The sequence below is a fragment of the Pelophylax lessonae genome (genome assembly GCF_965119305.1).
Source record: "Pelophylax lessonae genome assembly, chromosome: 4".
NCBI lineage: Eukaryota > Metazoa > Chordata > Amphibia > Anura > Ranidae > Pelophylax > Pelophylax lessonae.
In genome coordinates this window covers 649572629-649594721 of record NC_138771.1, presented here as the reverse complement: position 1 = coordinate 649594721, position 22093 = coordinate 649572629, and the positions used below count along the sequence as shown (strand labels likewise).

The 22093-nt window shown below is 42.1% G+C and overlaps 1 protein-coding gene and 1 pseudogene across 2 annotated transcripts; both read left to right on the top strand.

Annotated features, from left to right (window-relative positions):
* Positions 1-12502: 12502 nt before the first annotated feature.
* Positions 12503-13250, top strand: LOC309553028 (olfactory receptor 8A1-like; annotated as a pseudogene). Its single transcript has 2 exons — positions 12503-12950; positions 13108-13250. The product of its transcript is annotated as an olfactory receptor 8A1-like (transcript).
* Positions 13251-19944: 6694 nt separating this feature from the next.
* Positions 19945-20874, top strand: LOC309553027 (olfactory receptor 5AR1-like; the record flags this gene model as incomplete). Its single annotated transcript, XM_082253928.1, has 1 exon — positions 19945-20874. The coding sequence occupies one exon, from the start codon at positions 19945-19947 to the stop codon at positions 20872-20874; it is 930 nt and encodes a 309-aa protein (XP_082110054.1).
* Between the last annotated feature and the right edge of the window lie 1219 nt (positions 20875-22093).

Genomic DNA, 22093 nt, shown 5'->3' with positions numbered 1-22093 from the left:
AAGGTGGAGGATCTCTCTCACACGTACCAACACAGACTATCCCCCAATTTAACTGATCCCCAAAGGTTTTTGATTAAATAGCGGAATAGAAAATATGATCCAAAAAAAGTGTATGTATATCACACGTACACAACCACACTAGGCCCCAATTACTATTGTTTGTACCCCTAAAAGGCTAGATGAGGAGTAGGGGGGGTATGGAACAGGCAGCACCCTCAAACCTTCAGAAGTATGAGATGAACCCCAACAACTTGGAAAGGTGGATCTCTCTCACACGTACCAACACAGACTATCCCCCAATTTAACTGATCCCCAAAGGTTTTTGATTAAATAGCGGAATAGAAAATATGATCCAAAAAAAGTGTATGTATATCACACGTACACAACCACACTAGGCCCCAATTACTATTGTTTGTACCCCTAAAAGGCTAGGAGTAGGGGGAGTATGGAACAGGCAGCACCCTCAAACCTTCAGAAGTATGAGATGAACCCCAACAACTTGGAAAGGTGGATCTCTCTCACACGTACCAACACAGACTATCCCCCAATTTAACTGATCCCCAAAGGTTTTTGATTAAATAGCGGAATAGAAAATATGATCCAAAAAAAGTGTATGTATATCACACGTACACAACCACACTAGGCCCCAATTACTATTGTTTGTACCCCTAAAAGGCTAGGAGTAGGGGGAGTATGGAACAGGCAGCACCCTCAAACCTTCAGAAGTATGAGATGAACCCCAACAACTTGGAAAGGTGGATCTCTCTCACACGTACCAACACAGACTATCCCCCAATTTAACTGATCCCCAAAGGTTTTTGATTAAATAGCGGAATAGAAAATATGATCCAAAAAAAGTGTATGTATATCACACGTACACAACCACACTAGGCCCCAATTACTATTGTTTGTACCCCTAAAAGGCTAGGAGTAGGGGGAGTATGGAACAGGCAGCACCCTCAAACCTTCAGAAGTATGAGATGAACCCCAACAACTTGGAAAGGTGGATCTCTCTCACACGTACCAACACAGACTATCCCCCAATTTAACTGATCCCCAAAGGTTTTTGATTAAATAGCGGAATAGAAAATATGATCCAAAAAAAGTGTATGTATATCACACGTACACAACCACACTAGGCCCCAATTACTATTGTTTGTACCCCTAAAAGGCTAGGAGTAGGGGGAGTATGGAACAGGCAGCACCCTCAAACCTTCAGAAGTATGAGATGAACCCCAACAACTTGGAAAGGTGGATCTCTCTCACACGTACCAACACAGACTATCCCCCAATTTAACTGATCCCCAAAGGTTTTTGATTAAATAGCGGAATAGAAAATATGATCCAAAAAAAGTGTATGTATATCACACGTACACAACCACACTAGGCCCCAATTACTATTGTTTGTACCCCTAAAAGGCTAGATGAGGAGTAGGGGGGGTATGGAACAGGCAGCACCCTCAAACCTTCAGAAGTATGAGATGAACCCCAACAACTTGGAAAGGTGGATCTCTCTCACACGTACCAACACAGACTATCCCCCAATTTAACTGATCCCCAAAGGTTTTTGATTAAATAGCGGAATAGAAAATATGATCCAAAAAAAGTGTATGTATATCACACGTACACAACCACACTAGGCCCCAATTACTATTGTTTGTACCCCTAAAAGGCTAGGAGTAGGGGGAGTATGGAACAGGCAGCACCCTCAAACCTTCAGAAGTATGAGATGAACCCCAACAACTTGGAAAGGTGGATCTCTCTCACACGTACCAACACAGACTATCCCCCAATTTAACTGATCCCCAAAGGTTTTTGATTAAATAGCGGAATAGAAAATATGATCCAAAAAAAGTGTATGTATATCACACGTACACAACCACACTAGGCCCCAATTACTATTGTTTGTACCCCTAAAAGGCTAGGAGTAGGGGGAGTATGGAACAGGCAGCACCCTCAAACCTTCAGAAGTATGAGATGAACCCCAACAACTTGGAAAGGTGGATCTCTCTCACACGTACCAACACAGACTATCCCCCAATTTAACTGATCCCCAAAGGTTTTTGATTAAATAGCGGAATAGAAAATATGATCCAAAAAAAGTGTATGTATATCACACGTACACAACCACACTAGGCCCCAATTACTATTGTTTGTACCCCTAAAAGGCTAGGAGTAGGGGGAGTATGGAACAGGCAGCACCCTCAAACCTTCAGAAGTATGAGATGAACCCCAACAACTTGGAAAGGTGGATCTCTCTCACACGTACCAACACAGACTATCCCCCAATTTAACTGATCCCCAAAGGTTTTTGATTAAATAGCGGAATAGAAAATATGATCCAAAAAAAGTGTATGTATATCACACGTACACAACCACACTAGGCCCCAATTACTATTGTTTGTACCCCTAAAAGGCTAGGAGTAGGGGGAGTATGGAACAGGCAGCACCCTCAAACCTTCAGAAGTATGAGATGAACCCCAACAACTTGGAAAGGTGGATCTCTCTCACACGTACCAACACAGACTATCCCCCAATTTAACTGATCCCCAAAGGTTTTTGATTAAATAGCGGAATAGAAAATATGATCCAAAAAAAGTGTATGTATATCACACGTACACAACCACACTAGGCCCCAATTACTATTGTTTGTACCCCTAAAAGGCTAGATGAGGAGTAGGGGGAGTATGGAACAGGCAGCACCCTCAAATCTTCAGAAGTATGAGATTGTGTTCACTGTACCCCACAAAGATTGAGTTCACTGCACCCCACAATGATTGTGTTCACTGCACCCCACAAAGATTGTGTTCACTGCACCTCACAAAGATTGTGTTCACTGTACCCCCCAAAGATTGTGTTCACTGCACCCCACAAAGATTCTGTTCACTGTACCCCACAAAGATTGTGTTCACTGCACCCTAAAAGGATGTTGTTCACTGCACCCCACAAAGATTGTGTTCACTGCACCCTAAAAGGATGTTGTTCACTGCACCCCAAAAAGATTGTGTTCACTGTACCCCCCCAAAGATTGTGTTCACTGCACCCCACAAAGATTGTGTTCACTGCACCCCAAAAAGATTGTGTTCACTGTACCCCCCAAAGATTGTGTTCACTGCACCCCAAAAAGATTGTGTTCACTGTACCCCCCAAAGATTGTGTTCACTGCACCCCACAAAGATTCTGTTCACTGTACCCCACAAAGATTGTGTTCACTGCACCCCAAAAAGATTGTGTTCACTGTACCCCCCCAAAGATTGTGTTCACTGCACCCCACAAAGATTCTGTTCACTGCACCCCACAAAGGATTTTGTTCACTGCACCCCAAAAAGATTGTGTTCACTGCACCCCAAAAAGGATTTTGATCACTGCACCCCAAAAAGGATGTTGTTCACTGCACCCCAAAAATGATTTTGTTCACTCCACCCCAAAAAGATTGTGTTCACTGCACCCCACAAAGATTGTGTTCACTGCACCCCAAAAAGATTGTGTTCACTGTACCCCCCAAAGATTGTGTTCACTGCACCCCACAAAGATTCTGTTCACTGTACCCCACAAAGATTGTGTTCACTGCACCCCAAAAAGATTGTGTTCACTGCACCCCAAAAAGGATGTTGTTCACTGCACCCCAAAAAGGATGTTGTTCACTCCACCCCAAAAAGATTGTGTTCACTGCACCCCACAAAGATTGTGTTCACTGCACCCCAAAAAGATTGTGTTCACTGCACCCCAAAAATGATTTTGTTCACTGCACCCCAAAAAGGATTTTGTTCACTGCACCCCAAAAAGATTGTGTTCACTGCACCCCAAAAAGATTGTGTTCACTGCACCCCACAAAGGATTTTGTTCACTGCACCCCAAAAAGATTGTGTTCACTGCACCCCAAAAAGGATGTTGTTCACTGCACCCCAAAAAGGATTTTGTTCACTGCACCCCAAAAAGATTGTGTTCACTGCACCCCACAAAGGATTTTGTTCACTGCACCCCACAAAGATTGTGTTCACTGCACACCAAAAAGGATTGTGTTCACTGCACCCCAAAAAGATTTTGTTCACTGCACCCCAAAAAGATTGTGTTCACTGCAGCCCAAAAAGATTGTGTTCACTGCAGCCCAAAAAGATTGTGTTCACTGCAGCCCAAAAAGATTGTGTTCACTGCAGCCCAAAAAGATTGTGTTCACTGCAGCTCACACACAGAAAAATGGATGTGGATCACTGACACCTGCCTATCTCCAATCCCACACCACACAGCAATATCGATTGTAGTTTGTAGAACACAGTTTCCCTAAAATTCAGCAGACTCTGTCCCTAACAGGATTGAGAAGAGATCGTAGATCAGGATTGAGTGCAGATTCACCCCACCCCCCACACAGCAATATCGATTGTAGTTTGTAGAAGACACTGACCCTATAATTCAGCAGACTCTATCCCTAAAATGCCTACAACTCGCCCTGCCTAAACACTCCGACCTGTCCCTCAATTCTATCCGGACACAAATGGTTTTTTCCTGCCTATCTTTCCCTAATCAGCAGCCAGCACATTGATGTGTGCTCTGTCCCTGATCTAAGCAGCAGAATGACGCTGCTGCGGCGGCTGCCTCGAACTTATAAAGACTTGGTCACATGCTTCAGACGGCCAATCACAGCTACTAAGACATTTGCAGGCATGGCTGGGATGGCTTAAGGCACACCAGTTAAACGATTGTTGATTGGCTGTTGAAAGCCCGCCATGAAAAGAGCGCCAAAGCATGCAAAACCCGGAAATAAAACGACCGAACACGGATTTTTACCCGAACATACAGTAAAGTGTCCGTGTCCGTGTTCGGGTAAAAAAAATCCAATTATTCGGTACGAACACGAATAATACAGTCCGTGTTCGCTCAACACTAGTAATGAGCCTTAGGATAATAGCCTCTATCCTACGGTTCCTGCGTAGTGGACTCGTGGGTTAAGATATCCCTGGATCTCTCCTCTCAGCAGGGCAATGTAATTTCAATACACTGGATAAACCTGGTATTCCCCTCTCAAGTTTTGGAGATGTTCCGAGGTAATATGCAAAAGGAAGACCTCATATAGTGATGTGCCGTTTAAACTCTTTATTGTGCAAAGAATAAAAATAGTACTCACATAAAATCGTAGCAAACATTCATACAAGGCAGGCGGGGCCGCGAATCCCTCGTTGGCGGCTGCTTCCGGGACGCTATGCGGACCAGCGACCGGATCTACGTTCCAGTGGGGTGGAAATGATGTAACCACGCACGACGCGTTTCGTCACAGCTGACGTCATCAGGTGCGTCCTATAAGCCAAGGACGAGCTGGTAAAACAGGCCCCAAAACCCTGTCCCTTAAAAAAATGCCCCAGTGCTGAGAGAAAATCTTCTCCACCTTTTTATATTGGCCATTATAGTCCAAAATTATCCTGGATTCTTGCTTTTACTCTTTATCTCTCTGAAGTCCTGAGATGAGGGTCGCCCGATCTCTGTGAATGCACTGGCCCCCTTCGGCCGAAACCCCCCCATCCCTACTGTGACAGCAGACCCGAGATCTTCTCCCCCCGGTCTCCTGCCACAATTCAACCCACCTGGACGCATCACTCCCACACACACACACATATGAAAGGACTGTGAATAGAAAACTACAAGGTCCCACATCCAATGTGCAAGAGAAGATGACCGCACTCCAGATTGCATGAGATGAATTCCATAAAATTCATAGTGGATGATAAAAACATGCTACAACTAAGGCTGTTGCCGAAACGTATCAGCTGTTCTGTTTATCGCTCTTTGTAACCAGCCATTAAAATCGTTATATGGCCTACAGAGTTGCCGGCCCATTCCATTCATTTGTGATATCAAAAACATATTCATGATTCACTCACGATACAAATGAGCGGCAGCGTGGTTGATGCATTTAAAGCAAAAATTCACTTAATCATAACCTACATGCACCTGTGAAGTTAACCCTTAAATAGCCACAATACAGCTGGATATATTTGGTACCTATTTAAGCTGCTGCAGACAAGACACTCCAACTCACAATATATACAAAATATTAAAAAATAAATAAAGAGTTAAATAAAACCTCAGTGATATGTTGAAAAAAACTCGAGAACTCGACATGCAGAAAGCATGGAAAAAACATATAAAAAATATATATACATAATAACAAGTGTAGCACCCTCCTAGGTAGGTGCTAGAGAAAGAGTATAGTTTTGAATCGTTTCTACTTACCGGAAAGATTGCCTGCCAGGTAAATCTATATTGTTCTCTGCCTACCGGAGAGCAGGATCTGCTAGTGAGGTCTGCTCATGGTGCTCAGGTACAGCTCAGTTTGTCTGAAGTATTTCACATTAGTCGAATCGGGAGGCATATTGGACAGTGGGAGGAAACCTGACAAATGAGTTCACAGGCATTTAGTACAACCCTGGTGATTGGCAGAGGAAAGTGCCTAGGTGCATGCTGGAATACTGTATAAATCATAGGTCCCAACTGTCCCTGATTTCGAGGGACTGTCCCTGATTTGGAACAAAGTCCCTCTGTCCTTCTTTTCTCCTCATTTGTCCCTCATTTTGGTCTGATCTATATAGTTGTATATAAAATGCACTTCTTATCTTTTAAAAAGTGTTTCCCAGTGCTAAACCTTTTATCAAATTTCTAAATTGCTGCATTTGTAAATTTTAAAAGCAAGTATAAAAGAATAGTATTGGTAAAAAAAAAACAAACACCTGTGGCTTTAACTCATCTTTTAATAGGCATCCCTCATTCCCATCTCAAAAAGTTGGAAGGTATGTGTAAATGCCAAGGGCACATGTGCTCGGGGACTTTCAGCTGGAGAGCGGGGTCCCGGAGGGAGGGGGGTGGCTGCCTCCTCCTCTCTAGAAGTTGCTATGTGGTCTCACGTGGCTAGAGGGGAACTGAACCCGGAGGTCCTGCAGAGCTGACTGGAAGGGAGACACTGGAAGGATCTGATTCTGCATACAGATCTGTGTCATGGGGTCTGTCCTGAGAAGGCCACCCATTCAGCTAGAATAAATCAGTGGACAGGTGTCAGTAAAGGGGATGCTAGAGAGTGTCCTGAAGATAATGTAGTGCATCAAGTCTGCTGCTGGAGAGAGCAAGAAGACTTAACCCTTTCCATACAAGAGGCATTATGGTTAAAGCAGCGTGTCTGCTTCCACAAATAACCTGGTGAGACCAAGTGAGAGTTGTCCTTATCTACTCTAAATAGTTCAAGTTGGAATATCCCACTATTCCCTTCTCCCATCCAAGTTCCACAATAAAAAAAAAAAACAATATCCCTGGACTGAGTTTATTGAGTAACGAGCCATTGGGAGTAAGGATGGATGTGTGAACTGTCCAGAGATGTATAGTAACTAAATAGAACTACTTCACTACTGTACTTAACCTTCCTAGCGGTATTCCTGAGTGTGACTCGGGGTTAAATTTTAGAGCCAAAAGCGGTAACCCCGAGCCACACTCGGGGTAGCGCTAGGAAGATCGCTGGTTCCTGGTAGAGGTTTTACTTACCTTTTCTCCGGGATCCAGCGAAGACTGCGAGCGGTATGCGGCGGCGGAGCTTCCTCCCGATCGTCTGCGAGCCCCGGCTTCCGTCTCCGGCGACGTGACGTTCGCCGGGGGGTGGAACCGGCGGTAAATTCAAATGTAAAATGCACCAAACACACTGATACCATTCAAAATAAAATAAAATCACATTACATTGCCCCCCAGTGCCCTTTCCTGCAGTTTTACTGTACTTTTTATGTATGTATATATATATATATATACATAATTATTGTGAATGAGCAGCCCAAACCAACTGTATACATTATATATATATATATATATATATATATATATATACTTATATATATATATATATACGTATATATATATATATATATATATTATATGTATACATATATATATATATATATAATATATATAATATATATAATAAATGTATACAGTTGGTTTGGGCTGCTCATTCACAAGAATTGCATTCAAAATAATGGTACCGCTTTCAGCACCTAAAATCCAAAAGAATCATACCGCCAGGGAGGTTAAGTACCGAAAGGCGGTATTTGTACTTTCCTAGAGTATAATTTTTTTCTCCTACTTCCACTTTTACTTCACTACATTTTTTCAATGATTTCAATACTTCTACTCCAATATTTTTTTTTTTTGTGCTGCATAGTTACTCGTTACAATTATAAAAATTACCACTGCCAGAACAGTAGATGGCAGGTTTCATGAAGCTCAAAACATGTGTATTATCAGCGCATACGAAAATAAAAGCTACTGTATGTATAAATAAAAGCTGCATTTGAAATAATAAAAAACAATATGATGTTCAAACTTTTGACTTCTTTCTTTAATAACTACATAACACAGTACTTGTACTTTTACTTTCAGTACTTGAGTAGCAATTTTTTTTCCAAAACTACTGGTACTTTTACTTTCAGTACTTGAGTAGCAAAATTTTAAAAAAACTACTTGCAATACTTAAGTACAAAAAATGTTGCATACTTTAGTACTTCTACTCAAGCCACTTTTTGATCGAGCACTTCCACTTCTACTCAAGTCACTTTTTGTTCGAGCACTTGTACTTTTACTCAAGTATGGATTTCTAGTACTTTATACAACTCTGGAACTGTCCCTAAGTGACTGTGTGCAGGTAGAAGTCATCATACAGCAAGCCTTACGGGGACAGTGCTACACGATTATATCACGTATCATACAAGCATGCACATAAATACCCCGAGAAGAAAGCAATCAAAAATTGTTCATCATAGACTAAATCCTATTATATTGGAAAACATACACTATCATTTGGTAAATTAAAAAACCCATCATTATGTAAATTCAATAAGGCTGGTACATAGCAATAAAAATATTGAATATATTACCGAATGCACACAGCAGAATTGGAGAAACATCATAGGAACCGTTCCCATGCATGTAGCTTATAATGCCAATAAATAAATAAATAATTAATCAACCATGCTCGTCTGTTTCATGAGTGTACCATGAATATGTTTTTGATATCCACTATGAGTTTTATGGAATAAGGTTTTCATCTCTTACAATCTTGAGTGCGGCGATCTTCTCTTGCAAATTGGATTACACGCCCAGACCAAGGACTGGACCGGCACCCAGTCATTAGGGGAAACACCATCTCACCTGGAGCGGCGTTACCTCCTTCGCTCCTGTTTGTTACTAGGTCCGGCAGCCTTTGTGGCTGTCGCCCTATAGTTTTCAATGAACTACCACAGGGCTGTGATTGCTGTGGTTACATACAGTAGTTACATGGTTAGTCTGATTGAAAAAGGACACAAGTCCATCAAGTTCAACCAATAAAAGGGGGAAAAAAAAAACATTCAATCCCATATACACAATCCTATACCCTGTTTGGTTTTGGGACAGGAAGTGAAAGGAAATCTCTTCAATGGGACACAGATGGTGACAGAAACCTGACAGGGGTCATCTCGACTCGATTGAAAATGAAAAAAAAAGCTTTGCTTATAGTTTTACTTTAACCACTTAAGCCCCGGAAGATTTTACCCCCTTCCTGACCAGGGGGTATTTTGCGATTCGGCACTGCGTGACTTTAATGGACAATTGCGCAAGCGTGCAACGCTGTACCTAAACAAATTTGACGTCCTTTTTTTCCCACAAACAGAGCTTTCTTTTGGTGGTATTTGATCACCTGTGCGATTTTTTGATCATGCGCTATAAACAAAAAAAGAGCGTCAATTTTGCAAAAATAACAATATTTTTCACATTTTTTTATATGAAATTCCCCCCCAAAAAAATGTAAAAATCTAAATTTTTTAACATTTTCAGCCAATTTGTTTTGTGCCACATATGTTTGGTAAAAAAATTTGCAAAAAGCGTATTTTGATTGGTTTGCGCAAAAGTTATCGCATTTACTAACAAAGGGAAAAATTTTTGTCATTTTTGTTATCTACTTGCGGAGGTCGGCAAGTGGTTAATGTAGGGCTAGATCAGGTCAGGAAGACGTGATACAATTCTTTAGGAGGAGACAAGGGAGCTTGAGGGTAGGAGGTCTGGAGAGGAGAGGAGAGGACAGTTTGGGTGATATTAATGCCGAAGACCTCAATTTTAGTCTCATCTGACCACAGTACTTTCTCCCATCCTTCTCTAAATAATTTAGATGTTCATTGGCAAACTTCATACGGGCCTGTACATGTGCCTTCTTGAGGAGGGGGACCTTGCGTGCGCTGCAGGATTTCAATCCATGGTGGCGCATTGTGTTACCAATGGTTTGTTTGGTGACTGTGGTCCCAACTGCCTTGAGATCATTCCCAAGCTCCTCCTGTGTAGTTCTGGGCTGATCCCTCACTTTTCTCTTTATCATCCTTACCCCATGAGGTGAAACCATGCATGGAGCTCCAGACCAAGGGCAATTGATGGTTATTTTGTATTTCTTCCTTTTACGAATAATCGCCCCAACAGTTGTCTCCTTCTCACCAAGCTTCTTGCTGATGGTCTTTTAGCCCATTCCAGCTATGTGCAGGTCTACAATCTTGTCCGTGACGACCTTTGACAACGTTTTGGTCTTGCCTATGATGATGAGGTATGAATGGAACAACGAGATTCTGTGGACAGGTGTCTTTTATACACATAACGAGTTGTCATTAGGACCACCTTCTTACATGGACAGGACTAATCTGTGTACCACATGAGCACATACTGTAGCCAGTCTGTGGGAGCCAGAATTATTGTTGGTTGGTAGGGGATCAAATAGTTATTTTACTCACAGAGACAGCAACTCAATTTATAACATGTGTATCATGTGTTTTTTTCTGCATTTCTGGTTGATATTCTGTGTCTGTCATTTAAAATACACCTATGATAACAATTACAGACCCTTACTTTCTTTGTAAATGGGCAAACTTACAAAATCTGCAGCGGATCAAATAATTATTTTCCCTACTGTATTTTTAGCAGAGACCCTAGAGAATAAAATAGCGGTCGTTGCAATTTTTTATGTCAAAGCGCAGCGATTTTTCAAACACAATTTGTTTAGGGGGAAAAATACACTTTAATACATTTAAATGTGAAAAAATACAAACCCATTTAACCTTCTTAGCGGTATTCCCGAGCGTGGCTCGGGGTTAAATTTCAGAGCCGAAAGCGGTAACCCCGAGCCACACTCGGGGTACCACCAGAAGCATCGCTGGATCCTGTAAGCAGGGTTACTTAACTTGTCACAGGGATCCAGCGATGTGTCCCGGCGGTGTCTCGCGGCGGATCTTCCTCCCGAACCTCTCCGTGCCCCGGCTTCCGTCTCCTGCGACGTGACGTTTGCAGGGGGGTGGAACTGGCGGCAAATTCAAATGTAAAAACACACCAAACACACTGATACAGTTCAAAATAAAAAAAATCTAATTAGTTTGCCCCCCAATGCCCTTTCCTGCAGTTTTACTGTACTTTTTATGTATATATATATATAATAAATGTATACAGTTGTTTTGGGCTGCTCATTCACAAGAATTACATGCAAAATAATGGTACCGCTTTCAGCACCTAAAATCCGAAAGAATCATACCGCCAGGGAGGTTAACCCATTTTTTTGGTAAAATATAAAAGATGATGTTGTAAATAGATACCTAACATGTCAGGCTTTAATTCCGCACGCTCATGGAATGGCACCAAACGACAGTACTTACAAATCTCCATAGGTGATGCGTTAACATTTTTTACAGGCTACCAGTTTAGAATTCCATTGCTGCCCCCTTGTCATTTTACATGAACTTAAAGTCAACAACAATCCAAGTTTACTTCATGGACCATTTCCAAAAATTTGTAAGTTTACTTACAGGATGTATTGTGGTCATGGCATTGGCTATAGTCTTCAGTCTATGTAGGTTAACCTTCCTAGCGGTATTCCCGAGCCTGACTCGGGGTTAGATTTTAGAGCCAAAAGCGGTAGCCCCGAGCCACACTCGGGGTAGCGCTAGGAAGATCGCTGGATCCTGGTAGAGGTTTTACTTACCTTTTCTCCGGGATCCAGCGAAGACTGCGGGCAGTGTGCGGCGGCGGAGCTTCCTCCCGATCGTCTGCGAGCCCCGGCTTCCGTCTCCGGCGATGTGACGTCCGCCGGGGGGTGGAACCGGCGGCAAATTCAAATGTGAAACTCACCAAACACACTGATACCATTCAAAATAAAAAAAAATCACATTACATTGCCCCCCAGTGCCCTTTCCTGCAGTTTTACTGTACTTTTTGTGTGTATATATATATATATATATATATATATATATATATACAGTGTATATATATATACGTAATTCTTGTGAATGAGCAGCCCAAACCAACTGTATACATTATATATGTATATATATATATAAATGTATACAGTTGGTTTGGGCTGCTCATTCACAAGAATTACATGCAAAATAACGGTACCGCTTTCAGCACCTAAAATCCAAAAGAATCATACCACCAGGGAGGTTAATATTCTATTCTTCCACAACAGAAACCTATGAACCTCAAAAACAAGACAGCTGTGAAGATCTTTGAGTTGGCAGGACTATCCAATGACAGACGGCTTGCCCCATTCCTCTTCTCCATCTTCTTTTACCTCATTTCTGTTTTGGCGAATGTTGGCATGATGTTCTTGATCCTTAAATCTTCTAGTCTTCAGACTCCGATGTACTAATTCTTGAGCTTCCTTTCTCTGGTGGACCTCCTATATTCTTCTGTTATAACACCTAAAATGCTGACTGACCTTCTATCCCAGAGCAGCACCATATCATTTAATGGTTGTTCAACACATCTTTTTTTCTTTTCTATACTGGCAGTCATAGAAGCTATCCTACTGTCAGCCATGTCATATGACCGATACGTAGCTATCTGCCAATCTCTACGCTATGTCATAATAATGACCAAGAAGAGATGTTTAAGTCTGATTCTTTTTGTCTTTATAGATGGTTGTTTTAACTAGCTGCATATTTACCTTAGAATATTGTGGTCCGACCATGTTAAACAACTTCTACTGTGACACCCCACCCCTGCTCAAATTGTCCTGCTATTATACTCTTTGGTGTGATTTGGTAGCCTTCTTTGTCATAAGTACTTGTGGTTCAGGGTCATTGATGACTATCTTGGTCTCCTGCACACTCATAGCTTTGTCTATTCTTTGTATAAAGTCAAAGAAAGGTTGTCAGAAAGCCTTTAATACATGCTCCTCACATATTATGTGCCTCTCCATCTTCTACGGGACAGTTTAGAGTTACAGAGGTCTAGCACCAGAAATATTGTTCTTGCTTGGTGCTCACATCGTTACATATGTGGGCGAGACCTACGTATGCGTTCATTTCTGCGTGCGAGCGCGGGCGAATGTTTTTAAAAAAATATATATTTTTATTTTTATTTTTTATTTTTAAACTGGCTCCTACATTTTTTGTTTTTGATCACTTTTATTCCAATCACAAGAAATGCAAACATCCCTTGTGAAAGAAATAAGACATGACTGGTCCTCTTTATGGAGACATCAGGAGTCTCTAAGACCCCAGATATCTCCTCTATCCTGGAAAGCATAAGACAAAAAAAAAATCCATTGATCTCTGTTTCATCTGTCATGTCATTGCTTCTGGCCTTCCAGGATCATGGAGATGGCCAGAGACCATCCGGTCTTTGGCCAGCTCTGTGGTAACCCCCCGCCGCCATCGGATCAGATCCTGGGCTCTCTGATCACAGGGGAGAGCCCGGAGAGGGGCTGTTGGGCAGTGGGAGGGGGCGATGTCCCCTCCTGCTCCCTGTAAAAGCAATCCAGCGGCTAATCAGCCGTTAGGATAGCTTTTACAGTAGAGGGAAAGATACCTGGATGACGTCTGTAGCTGCATCATCCAGATGTCACTACTTCAAGTCCAGGACGTCATATGAAGTCCTATGAGCAGGAAGTAGTGAATACTACTGTAACCCCTTCCTGCAAGGCCCTGGTGTCCCTTTAACTGGGCTAATACACCTGGGAGCAAGAAAGTCTGCCTAGTCACACGACCACTGTGATTGGCTGTGACAGTGGTCACATAATAAAGAGCCGCTCCTGTCTCCATCATTACTTAGGACTAGGACCTGTCTTTGATAGCTTGGTCACTGTACTGGGAGCATGCAGTGAGAGCTCTCTCAGCACACAAACCGCTGCCACCCATGGATGCATATATGCGGCTTGTGGGCAATAAAGCCCAACCACTCTGCCACCACACTTATTATGTAGGCGCACTGCCGGGATAAGGTCATCTAGAGCCCAGAGCGAACATGCCAAACTTAGATGTATGAGCATTATGTGTCATCAGGAATCTCCCCCACAAAAAAAACTGAGCACAAATCTGCATGCTTACCCCCTCTGCTGAAAGCCCCCCTCCGAGAACAAATCTTTGCTCCCCCCATCCACCAAATTCCCCCAACTCAAATGCCCCTCCCGCAAAAAAAATCACCTCTCCTAACAAAAATCCTTTACCCCTAAAATTTCCCCTCTTAATACACCCCCCCACTTCAAATCCCCCTACCTAGCATAAATCTTCTTCCCCCCTCCCAACACAAATCCCCCTAAATCACCACTCTTAGCACCCCCCCAAAAAAATGTCCCCTCCCAGAACAATACTTAGCCCCTGCCCCCCCCCCAAACACAAATCCCTTTTCCTGCAATGTCTTGTGGCATCCACCCTCCCCCCCCCCCTCACATGCTACCACAGTGCCCAGGGCAGTCTTCCGTCATGCCCACCCCTTGTCCCAGACCTGTGTGGGCAGCAAGAGGTTAAGAGCCAAGTGCAACATTTTTGCTTTAAATTGTACAGTTCCTATATGAGTAATCTAAAGCTAAATACATTATAAAGTATTCCTTACTGCAAAGGGATTCATTAGAATTATCAGAGGGACCTTCTCCCCAGCTGTCTGATGTCTAATTTACAATAAGTGGTCATACACCATAAATTACACAGTTCAATGCTCCATGGAATAAATAGGTAGAATATAAACATATGCCATGAAAATGGTGCTCCTATCCTTCACACCAGCAATTATTCCTCAGATAGGTAAGGAAGTGATATTCCCTGTGTAATGAAAGGGAAGAGATCGGATACATGATACACAACCTTCATTGCTAATGTCCTACAACCAGGAAATTCTTGAGTTGCCTATCCATGGCAGACCTGAGCTACCTCTCGTTGTCTGTGATTTCTGTTCCAATGACTGCGCTCTTCGTCTCTTTTTCTTTAGCATTCTGTCATCTACAGAAGCTTTATTACTCTTTCATAGAGGATTGATTTCAGTATCTTGCTGCAAAAAATTTTGCAATTTCAATGCAGTGAAATTTTGCTTAAAAGAAAAAAGAAAAAAAAAACTACTCCTTTTTTTAGACGTGGCTTTTTTGGAGGGTGTATTTAGGGCAGTTTAGTATATTTGAATTAAAGTAGATTTACTAAACCCGGAGCACTCAGAAACTGGTGCAGCTGTGCATGAAAACCAATCAGCTTCTACCTTCAGCTTGTTCAATTAAGATTTGGCAATCAAACCTGGAAGCTGATTGGCTTCTATGCAGAGCTGCACCACATTTTGCACTCTCCAGTTTTAGTAAATGAAGTGTTCTTTGTATTTATTTTCTCTTTTTTTGTGTGTTTCTGATCCTTTTTTGTGTACTGTGACTTCACATGTTTTATTCTACTTTTTTTCCTGTTTGTAAAAAAAAAAAATATATAATATTGAAAAAATAGGAACACAAATGGCGCTTTTCCACTGCATGGAACCGTAACGGTTCGACACGCTTTTGTGCTTTTCCACTGCTGGTACCGCATGGTATAGGGTTGGAACGGTTCGGTACGGTACGGTATAGGTTTGCTTTTCCACTGCATGGAACCGAACGGTACGGTACGGTAAGGCTCTGAAAAAACAGTACCTACTCGATTGTGGTTCCAACAGGTACCAAACTGGTACCATATCCCACGATCCTTTGCATGCAGTCACTACTAGCCACTGATTGGTCAGAGAATCCCACCCACCCCGTTGTTATCCCACCCACTTAACTTTAGTACTACTTTAGTGGAAAAGCAAACCTATACAGTACCGTACCGAACCGTTCCAACACCGTACCATGCGGTACCAGCAGTGGAAAAGCAAACCGGGCCGAGCAGGGCCGAGTAGGGCCGAGCCGGTACTTGCAGTGGAAAAGTGCCAATAGTGTTCAAAAAATGTGGGACTTTGCATGAGGTGTAACCAGTATAGACATAATGATAACAATATCACATATACATTTGCTGGTAAGCATATAGAAGCATAGGGTTGATCATTACGTGTTTATTAACATGCACATGGCAGATAACATTAAGTACAATAGATTCAAGACAAGTTTTCTTTCCCTTAATTCTACATTCCCTTCCCTCCCCCCTTTTTCCTTTTGTCCTCCTTATTGCATAGACCCAGGGATGGAGGCGGTTTACCAGTGTTTCCAACTATTGTACCTGACCCATATATACCGAATTATATCCAAGATATCCTTTTTCTTATTCCCCCAATTTTATTATTATTATTTTTGACTATTGGGGTCACCCCCAAATGGTCACCTGTGTATACTTTTTATCCAATCCATTGTTGGTTGTCGGTATTGGGGCTGGTTGCATACTCCTGGACCGTTCCTCCTTGGGAACTGCGATTCTCCCCGGCCGCTTCCGCCCCCCTCCCCCCGCCCCGACCTGTTAGGCGGGGCTGGTGTGAGGGACGTGGTTGTGGCCGCGGCGCATAGGCGCCACGACCTTCCGTCCGGAGGACGACGTCATCCACTGGCGTCGGCGTCTCTGCACGTGATCTCCACCACTGTTCATTACTGGGACGCCAATCCGGCCAGCTCAGTCTGCCCGGTGGCTGTCCTCTCGTTGAACAGCTCATGACGCTGGGAGCCGTCCCTGCCCATGCCACAATGCAGGTCTACCTCTGTCTCCTGTTTTATCACTCATATGCGCACTATCCCTGCTACTGGGGTTATACTTTCTAACCTCTTCGCACCAGGTGTTTCCTTTCTTTATTTCGTTTTAGCATCACTTCTGGCACTATATTTTATGTACTGGTTTATGGTTGTCACGTTCTTTCACTAGTCACCCTTCACCTTTTTGGACTATATTGGTGCCTTTTGGTCCCAACTTCCACATATATTTTTTTATTTTTTTCTATCTCACCTTGGTCTTGGGCTTAATGATTCCAATTATATATCTATGGTTTTATTTCTAATATACATTCCTTTGGTACCCCCTTATCAGATTCTTACCTGATTATCCAGCCCAAGACCTGCTTTTGGCTATCCACACCATTCTATTGGACCTTGCGGTGTGGCTCTGTGTGGGGACTGTGCCCCCTCAGTTCCCAATGGGGACGTTTCTCTGGGAGATCTTCAGTCTCATTGACAACCAATACTCTATTGTAAGTTATATAATTTTTATCATTTTTTCCAAAATATTCTCCCCTGGATGCAATATTGTTCCCATCATACATATATATTATTATTTTTTAGAAATCAGAAATGCGCCTGCTCCTGATGAAGTGAAACTATATTCACGAAACGCGTTGAGCCATGGAGGCCATTTCAGTTTTTCTGCCATACTCAACATGTATCCTATTACCAATATTCATTGATACTGTATAATTTCTGGTTTATCTTGTCATTTTTCTCTAACATTCTTATGGTTTTATCATGTTATTCATATGTACTCTATTTATGTCCCCTTTTACTTGTCTTGTATCTATTGTACTTCATGTTATCTGCCATGTACATGTTAATAAACAGGTAATGATCAACCCTATGCTTCTATATGCTTACCAGCAGATGTATATGTGATATTGTTATCATTATGTTTATACTGGTTACACCTCATGCAAAGTCCCTCATTTTTTGAACACTATGTGTTCCTATTTTTTCATTATAATTAGGGATGGAGACTCAATGGCACGAGTTTCATTTAAAGTCCCACTTTTCCTTTTCTTTCCTTTAATTCTACATCCCCTTCCCTCCCCCCTTTTTCCTTTTGTCCTCCTTATTACAAATATATAATATTAATAAAATGGAGACTAATGAGAAGCCAGTAAAAAAGGTTAGTTGAAAGGACCATTTAAAAGCACAATTTACCAAATTGTGACTCCAATGTAGTTTATCAAAATGGCAAAATTCTGCCAAAATCTACCTATCTTCACCAAAGTTTCAGAAAAGCAAAACACAATTTTGCCCAACTAACTTTTTAAAGGGAATATTTTCCGTATATTTTATTGCAAAATCTATATTGCACTCTGCTTATCAGGGAGCAGTATCTGTGAGTCAGGTCTGCTCAGGGTGCCCAGTGTGTGATTCATCTGGTCTCAGGGAGTGTCCCCAGCTGATCCAATGGGGAGGCACGTCGGATGCCAAAAGAAACCTGGCCAATGACACACAGGCTTTTGGTACTGCCCCAGGGATTGGCACAGACAGTTGGTGTTGATGCATTATGGGGCAGGGTATAAAAAGACACGGGCACATGAGGTAGAGGTCTTTTTGGCGGTAAGCAAAGTCCCAGAAGGAGGGTGGCGGCTGCCTCCTCTTCTGCTGTAGTTGGTGATGGTCACAGGCAGTCGGTCTGGTGAGCCATAGTGAGTGAGGCTGAACCCAGAGGTCCAGGAGAGCTGACTGGAGGAGTTGGGGCATTGCGAGAATCTGGAAAAACAGTATCGTGAGTACAGAGGATCCTGCCCAGGGGTCTGCCCAGGAAGGGGACCACTCCGGGAGTATAGTCAGTGGATGGGTGTCAGCAAGTGCTTAGAAAGGGGGTACTGGGGGAGTACCCTGAAGAGAAATACAAGTAGGAGCACTTACTTCAGCTTCATTCAAGTGGCAGGATGAAGTAGCAGCCTTGCCGCATTCTCAAGCTAGAAGTCCTCTGAATTGTGAATAGTTCATCAGTTGGAGTATCCCACTCATCTCTTCTCCTATCCCAATATAAATAAAACCACAAAAATAACTACCCCTAGACTGATCATTGACTGAGCCAAGAATATAAAGTGTTAAGATTTCTGCCAGATGTTGCTACGGGTAACCCAGGGGAATTCAAAGGTGTCATTCTTCAGCAGTCCTCTAGGGGGCAGTGCTACATAAATATTTTATATTTATTATTTTGGTGTCAGTAGGTCGTCAGCACTATTCTGGTACTCCAGCGTATCATGTAATTTACTGTTCTGCTACATCAGCGGTCTCCAAACTTTCTAAACAACTTTCCAGCACATCCCACAGATACTCGATTGGATTGAGATCTGGGGGATTTAGAGTCAATACTTCAAACTCATTGTTGTGTTTCTCAAGCCATTTTTGCTGTATGGCAGGGCACATTAACCTGCTGCTAGAGGCCACTGCCATGAGGGAATGCGGTTTCCATGAAGGGGTGTACTTGATCAGCAACAATGTTTAGGTAGGTGGTAGGTGTCAAAGTAACATCCACATAAACGGCTTCTTCCATTGCTCTGTGGTCCAGTTCTGATGCTCACTTGCCCATTGTAGGTGCTATTGGCTGTGGACACTGGTCAGCATGAGCACCCTGACTGATCTGCGGCTACACAGTCCCATACAAACTGCGCTGCCCATTTTTTCTGCTTTCAACACATCAACTTCAGGGACAACATGTTTAATGGCTGCCTAATATATACCACCCACTTGTCCATACAAAACCCTAAACACACAGTTTATCGAGAGAAATAAAAAAAAAAAATCCTCATAAAACATGGTCCAATCTGCACCAAAATAGGTGCCCCTTTGTCATTTGCTATGACCTTAAAGTGAACAACAATCTAAGTTTACTTTATGGACCATTTCAAAATTTCTGGAATTTTACTTACAGAATGTATTGTGGACATGGCATTGGCTATAGCTAGGCTTCAGTCTATGTAGGTTAATATTCTATTCTTCCACCACAGAAACCTATGAACCTCAAAAACAAGACCGCTGTAAAGATCTTTGAGTTGGCAGGACTATCCAATGACAGAAGGCTTGCCCTATTCCTCTTCTTCATCTTCTTACTTGTTTACCTCGTCTCTGTTTTAGCGAATGTTGGCATGATGTTCTTGATCCTTAAATCTTCTAGTCTTCAGACTCCGATGTACTACTTCTTGAGCTTCCTTTCTCTGGTGGACCTTCTATACTCTTCTGTTATAACACCTAAAATGCTGGCTGACCTTCTATCCCAGAGCAAGACCATATCATTTAATGGTTGTTCAACACAATTTTTTTTCTTTGCTATACTGGCAGTCATAGAAGCTATCCTACTGTCAGCCATGTCGTATGACCGATACGTAGCTATCTGCCAACCTCTACGCTATGTCATAATAATGACCAAGAAGAGATGTTTGAGTCTGATTCTTTTTGTCTTCATAATTGGTTGTTTTGCATCTGCAGTGCAAACTAGCTGCATATTTACATTAGAATATTGTGGTCCGAACTTCATAAACCACTTCTACTGTGACGTCCAACCCTTGCTCAAATTGTCCTGCTCCGATACTCTTTTGTGTGATTTGGTAGCCTTCTTCGTCGTAAGTACTTGTGGTGCAGGGTCATTGATGACTATCTTGGTCTCCTACACACTCATAGTTTTGTCTATTCTTTGTATTAAGTCGAAGAAAGGTCGGCAGAAAGCCTTTAATACATGCTCCTCACATATTATGTGCCTCTCCATCTTCTATGGGACAGTTTTCTTCATCTATTTGCGTCCTACAGACCACAGCTTCGAGGAACAAGACAGAGTGATTGCCATTCTGTACACAGTACTGATACCTATGCTCAATCCTCTTATATACAGCCTGAGGAACCAAGATGTAAGACAGGCCTTCAAGAAAGCAATACATATAAATCCATGATTTAGTCATCTATTAGTGGTGCAAATAGGTTTGAAGGAAACATTCTCCAGAGAAAAACATGGAGGCTGTCATTTCTAATTCTGCAATCATTTTGAGATGTATACCAGAAATGTACAGACCAGTCAGACTAACACCAATAGTATGTAAGATATATAAGGGAAGGATAATACGCTCTATAAAGAAATAAAGGTATCAAAAGTGACAAACAGCATGGATTTATGAAAGACCTTTCTTGTCAGACCAACCTGTTGCCATTCTATGAGGAAGGAAGTGAGAATATGGATGGTGGAAGTCCAGTGGAGGTAGTTTATCATGATTTTTTAAGGAATTTGATACTGTACTTCAAGAACATTTAATCTATAAAATAAGGTCTGTTGGAAGTGATGAAATCATATGTACATGGATAGGAAACCGGTGACCCATTCTCTAGATGGTCTAATGTTGCATGTGGTGTTCCTCGGGGTTCTGTCTTAGGGCCAATGCTGTTCAATTTGTTTATTAATGATATAGAGGTTGGAATTAGGGAGTTATTGGGGAGTTCAATTTCAGTGTTTGCTGATAATACCAAAGTATGCCAGCAAACAACTTCATCACAGGATGTAGCATCTTTATATTAAGACCTTGATAAAATAGAGGGTTTGGCAGCTACCTGGCAGAAGAGGTTCAGTATTGAGAAGTGAAAAGTTATGCACTTGGGTGCCAAACATACACATTAGGAGGGCTCCCTGGGGAGAATCAGAAATGGAAAAGGATCTGAGGGTAGGGGAGTTTCACAAAAATAGAGCTTTCTTTTGGTGGTATTTAATCACCACTGGGTTTTATATTTTTTGCTAAACAACCGAAAAAAGACAAAAAAAGACAAAATTTTGAAAAAAAAAAATGGATTTTTGTAAAATCTTACCGTAAAATCCTTTTCTCTTACCTCATTGACAGACGTAGTCCTCGGTGATACAGCACCTTCGGGTTATGTTGCCTCCACAGGAGTAGGACTAGACAGGAAATGAAAAATGCTCTGGCCACACCCTAGGGGCAGTCCCAGAGGGTATATCCTCTCTCTCTCTGCCTCAGCAAATCAGTTATGTCATAAAAGCAGTCTTTAGAGAATTTAACCCAACCCAACTCAAAAAAACAGAGGGGCGGGTACTACGTCTGTCAATGAGCTAAGAGAAAAGGATTTTACGGTAAGATTTTACAAAAATCCATTTTTCTCTATCGCTCA